The following is a 5,646-nucleotide window of genomic DNA, read 5'->3' on the forward strand; positions in this document are numbered from 1 at the left end:
CCGGTGGTTACCTCAAACGACCAAAGGAGCTGCAAAAGTGTCCAGTCTCGTTGCTTTTGGGGGTGCGTAAAGACGTTGCTGGGTACGTCGAATATTACCGAGCGGTGCCACTATAGCCATTTGCCTTACCATCTGCGGTTACCCACGGGCATGTTGTTGGCGTTGGCTTCAGCTCGGTCAGCTCGTGGTTGTCGGTATGCTGCTTCAGTGTCGGCGGTACCCACCTCTACCACCACCCCGTCCACGTCCATAACCACCGTATCCACGGCCACCACCGCCGCCGAAGCGGGCCATCTCAGCGAGGCGAGGATCAATCTGCTGCTTAGCCTCCTGGAGGACATTCACAAGATCACGCGCCTGCTTCTGGTCTGCAAGATTGTAAGTCAATGTGTCGGGGGAAGAAGGGGCAGGGGACTCACTGTCAGTGGTGAAGAACGTGATGGCGGTACCGTTCGCGCCGGCACGACCGGTACGGCCAATACGATGAATATAATCCTCCGAGTTGTTAGGGTAGTCGTAGTTCAGCACATGGGTGATGTTGCGAACATCTTGAAGAAAAAAAAGAAAGGTTAGCAGGCGAAAACGGGAGTGTATAGCAACGTTCCAGCGGGAGCAGATGTGGAAGGGCAGTTAAATATATACTGCGAGATCTTCACTCCTTGGCGGATTGGGGCAATCCAAGTGCGTCAAATGCCATCCTGGGATATGCGGTCACCGGGTCCTCGGGACTAGAATGCCTTGGGAGACAGCTTTGATCGGATCAAGAGATGCCACCTCCACGCTCGTACCACGGGAGTGAAAACGGTACAAGAGTGGAAATACGAGTATAGCAAAGCAGAGCTACACCACGGATCAAGGCCCCGCGGAATGAGAACCAAGTGGACACGTTCATGTCAGGCAAGTTCGCGCAATCAAGAGAGCCCCTAGACACGAGAGTAAAGTACAGCGATGTACTGCTGGAAGTTGCCATGAGGGAGGGGGGAGGGGTTGGTACTCACCAATACCACGCGACGCAACGTCGGTCGCAACCATGACGGGGCTCTTGCCCGACTTGAACTGGTCAAGGACCCAGTCACGCTCGTTCTGCTGCTTGTCACCGTGGATCGCTGGAGAATGTTAGTTAGAGCTGATAAAAGTGAAGGCGGGTCGGACATACACAGCGCCGGCCAGCCGTCCTGGCGCAGGAAGCGGGTGATATCATCGGCAACACGCTTGGTACCGACGAAGATAAGAATCTTGTTCTCCTTGTTCTCCATCACCTTCTCAAGATGTTTGATCATGCGGTCACGCTTCTCCATCTCGCTGACAACCTCGACAATCTGAGTAATGCGGTGGTTGGCGGCGAGGTCCAGGGATCCAATGTTGACCTGGATGAAGTCGTTGAGGAAGTCGGACGCAAGGGCGCGGACCTCCTTGGGCCACGTAGCAGACCACATGAGAGTCTGACGATCAGGGCGAATCTGTCCGATGATCTTGCGGATCTGAGGCTCAAAACCCATGTCCAGCATACGATCAGCCTCGTCGAGAACCAGGTAAGTAACACGACGAAGGTTGGTCTTGCCGGCCTCGAGCATGTCGATCAGGCGACCAGGAGTAGCAATGCAGACCTCGACACCTCGCGAGAGGTCGCGGATCTGAGGTCCCTTGGGGACACCACCATAGACGCAGGTGTTGCGGATGCGAGAAGATCGGCCAAACTTGGTGATCTCCTGCTGAATCTGGACAGCAAGTTCACGGGTGGGAGCGAGGACCAGTACAATGGGGCCATCGCCAGGAGCGAGAAGAGGCTGGGCGTTGATGTGCACGATGGCGGGCAGGCAGTAGGTAAGGGTCTTGCCGGAACCGGTCTCGGCAATACCGACAACGTCGCGACCAGAGAGAGCCATGGGCCATCCCTGGGACTGGATAGCAGTGGGGGCAGGGAAGCCCTGTGCCTTCACCTCGTCCATCACATAGCGGGGGAAGCCAGCCTCGTCAAAGGTCTCAACGGGCTTGGGAACATCGCTGCCAGTGACAGCCATCTGGTGCTTGCGACGGAAAGCGTCGACCTCAGGGGGCGAGCGCTGGGCAACCTCGGCGTTCTCCTTGTAGAAGGACTTCTCGAACTTGGGAAGGGTAGAGAGATCTGCGAGTTTGTTAGAAACAAGAGGGTCATGTCGAGTTGGAGACAAGAACTCACCCCACTCCTGCTGCTTGAGGCCAGCACCGAGTGCGCTCATGCGGTCGCCGCCGCCGCCGAAACCACCACCACGGCCTCCTCCGAAGCCGCCGCCGCCGCCGCCGCTGTAGCCATTGCGGTCACTAAGAGTGTGAGCCATGGTTTATCTGATGGAAATGCGCCGATGGTGATGGGAGGAATACTCCTCATCGCCATCGCGTGCAGGGTTGGAATAACTTACCCTCCACCATAGCCACCACCACCGTATCCGTTGCGGTCACCGCCGCGGTCGCCGCGATCACGGCCACCATAGCCGCCACCGCCGCCGCCGCCGCCGCCGCCACCGTAACCACCACCTCCGTATCCACCGCCGCTACGGCCACCGTATCCAGACATGTTGTCGTGTGAAGGTCGGTTGTGGGTTGTCGCGGAACCTGTTGCCACGGTTCTGCCTGAAGATGAGGGAGGAGAGCGCGTCGTTTGCTCTGGATTAAAGACAGACGACAACGGGTAAAAGGCGCAAAGTGATTATCCCTCAACAGTAGAATGAAGAAGAAAATGAGTGCAGACCAGAAAAGCCGGTCGTTGATGGGAGGAGAGGATGTTTGTTGGGAGAAAGTTGCAAAGGGGAAAAAAAAAGGCACGGCGGCGGGCTGTTTAGAAGGGCCCAAAAAGATCTTGCCCATTTTTTTTGCCGCTAGGCAGGAAAAAATGGCAGTGCCAAGCCACGCTAGCCCGAGTCAAGCAGGAACGCTGTACTTTGTACCTGACAATTTTTCTCTGGCGGTCTGCTTATCTAATCAGTTGTTCAGCTATGCCTACCCTGTGCCTCGTCATTCAGTTCATCGTAAAATTGTGGACAGATTTGGTATATCTTCTCTGGGGTGTTTAGCTGAAGAGAATACATCTCCGCTTTCGAGGAGATATCGAGATTGTGCCAAATGGATTGTGCCTTGTAGTAATACGCACTATGTAACATGTCTGAGGAACCATGTTACGTACGTTTCTGAGTACACATGCAACAACAACTGAAAAGATGACAACACAATACGAATACTCCATAGAGGTCATGAAAGTCCACGTGGGCTGTCTGAATAATTAACAATAACCAGCTGTACATACAAAGAAGAAAATAGACAAACAGGGCATTCCGGATCCCCAAAAATCCCATCTACGCAGGCATCTATATATCCATGTTGAAAGAACTCTGGTCTATAAGTCTATTCCCCAAGACGCACGCTCAAGCAAGAATCTGCTTTACACGTCTCTCTCTCTCTCTCTCTCTCTTTCTCTCTCTTTTTCTCTCTTTCTTTTTACTTTTCTCTTCATGTTTCAAAAAAGACATGTTATACCGTGTCTTTCCTTATTCTCGGGAAACGTCACGGCCAAAGGCCTTGGACTTGAGCCAGTCGACGATGACAAGGACTCGGTTGCGGGCTGGTGCTATGTTAGTCGCAGGACTCGTTGCAAAAAGTTGCATGTCGGTGTAACTTACTGCTGAAGCACATGGACAGGTAGGCGCTACGCCAGAAGAGGTAGGTCATGCTACCGCCGGTGGCGAGGTTGCCGTTCCACCAGCTGACGTCGGCGACAGCCTTCTCGCTGCCAATGTAGGCCAGGCTGCCTTGGTGGGTATACTTGAAGGGCTTGACGTTGCGGATCTTCTTGAGCTGGCGTTCGAGGGCCTCGATCTCGAGGGCGGCGTCGGCGGCTGAGGTGCCGCCGGGGCCGAGGTTGAGGCTGCTGCTGAGCTGCTGGATGCGGGCCTCATGGCTCTCAGTGCGGGCCATATTGTTGAAGAGCTGGGCGAGGAAGTTGCCCTCCTGGGCGGCGACCTGGGCGGTCGGGGCGTAGCCGGCGACGGCGCAGTCGCCAATGGCCCAGATGTCACGGGTGCCCTGTACGACGAGGTACTCGTTGACGGCGAGGCCGCGGCGCGAGCTCTTCTGGGCGGGGATGCTGCTCATGAGGTCACGGACGAGGGGGCGGACGGCGTTACCAGTAGCCCAGACGAGCAGACCGTAGGGGATGGTGACGCGCTCCTTGGAGCCATCGGGGCGGCTGATCTCAGCCTCGACAGCCTCGGGAGTGACATTCTTGACCATAGTCTTGGTCTTGATATCAATCTTCTCCTCGCGCAGGGTGTTCTCGGTGTACTCGATGAGCTGCTTGGAGAAGGACGGCAGGACGTTGGGCAGGGCCTCGATCAGGGTGACCTTGAAGTGGGGGCTGATCTCGGGGACGAGTCTCTTGATGTCCTCCTCGAAGAAGTCCTGGAGCTCACCAGCGAACTCGACACCAGTGGGGCCACCACCGACAACGACCATGTGCATCAGGCGGCTGACCTCCTCGTCACTCTGGTCCTTGAAGGCGGCCGTCTCAACGCAGTCCATGATCTTCTTGCGGATGCGCTGAGCGTCGCCAATCTCCTTGAGGAAGCAGCTGTTCTCCCGGACGCCGGGGATGCCAAAAGTGGCGTTCTCGGCGCCGACACCGATGACGAGCATGTCGTAGGGGATCTCGGTCTCGACGGTGGCGCCCTTGACCTCGGAGTTATCAGTGACCTTGACGACCTTGCGCTCGGGGTCAATGCTTGACGCCTCGGCCTCGTAGTACTGGACGGAGGTGCGCTTGCGGCGAAGGATGGCGCGGACAGGCTCCATGATGGAGCGGTGCTCGATGGTGCCGGTGGTGCATGACGGCAGCAGGGGAGTGAAGAGGAAGTAGTTGCGGGGAGAGACGACGACGACGTTGTAGTTTTCGGTGTCGAGCTTCTTGAGGAGGGAGACGGAGCCCCAGCCAGTTCCTGAAGTGCACAAGTTAGCTACGAGGCACGGGCTTGGTGCAGCGCGGGAGTCGGAGGACGGAGCTTACCAAGGATGACGAGGGTCTTCTTGTTGGGATCACGCTGGTGTTGCTCATCGGGGTGACGATCCTGGTAGATCTCGTAGCAGGTGTATCCGAGGAGACCGAAGACGGACAGGTATGTGATCCTCCATGTCCAGCGGAGGGTCTTCCGGAGCTTGCCTGGCTTGGGCTTGGGGGCTTCGTCGGCGTAGGCTCTGCGGAATGCGATGCGGCCGGTGTTATTGAGCTTGAGGGAGGCGGAGGGCCTCGCGAGCGGCCTCAGGGAGGTGGTCCTCGTTCCCCGGGGCATGTTGGAGAAGGCCCTGGTGGCAGCGCGAGCACCTGGGGCGAGGGCGACGCGCCCAGTGGTGGAGGCCAAGGGCATCATCGAAGCCATGGCTCTGGTAGAGGGAGCCATTGCGCCTAAGCTCAGATGAGCGCCAATGCTTGGGACGAGCGACTGTGAACCCAATTCGGGGGGAGAAAGAAGGACGCTTTGGATACGAATGAGGGAAAATAGACAGCGAACGGGATGGGCAGGCTGCGCTGCTGGCGAGGGAGCGCGATAAGGAGCCTGGGTGGTGATGGCTGGCCTCCTGGGACCCCCGTGGACGTTTTTTTTTCCCTCTCGGGCCGTTCAG

The 5,646-nt window shown here is 57.1% G+C and overlaps 2 protein-coding genes across 2 annotated transcripts; both read right to left on the reverse strand.

The window, feature by feature from the left end:
* Positions 1 to 204: 204 nt before the first annotated feature.
* Positions 205 to 2,554, reverse strand: DBP2 (DEAD-box ATP-dependent RNA helicase DBP2 domain-containing protein; the record flags this gene model as incomplete). The annotated part of the gene is made up of 6 exons (XM_083197156.1): positions 205 to 368; positions 420 to 548; positions 999 to 1,106; positions 1,157 to 2,125; positions 2,180 to 2,301; positions 2,400 to 2,554. 6 exons carry the CDS (start codon positions 2,552 to 2,554, stop codon positions 205 to 207), a joined length of 1,647 nt encoding a protein of 548 aa, XP_083046624.1.
* A 967-nt stretch (positions 2,555 to 3,521) lies between these two features.
* Positions 3,522 to 5,402, reverse strand: NDE1_2 (uncharacterized protein; the record flags this gene model as incomplete). The annotated part of the gene is made up of 3 exons (XM_083197157.1): positions 3,522 to 3,595; positions 3,654 to 4,964; positions 5,033 to 5,402. 3 exons carry the CDS (start codon positions 5,400 to 5,402, stop codon positions 3,522 to 3,524), a joined length of 1,755 nt encoding a protein of 584 aa, XP_083046625.1.
* Between the last annotated feature and the right edge of the window lie 244 nt (positions 5,403 to 5,646).

This window comes from Amphichorda felina (genome assembly GCF_050947745.1).
Source record: "Amphichorda felina strain 45539 chromosome Unknown scaffold_8, whole genome shotgun sequence".
In the NCBI taxonomy this organism is placed as follows: Eukaryota; Fungi; Ascomycota; class Sordariomycetes; order Hypocreales; family Bionectriaceae; genus Amphichorda; species Amphichorda felina.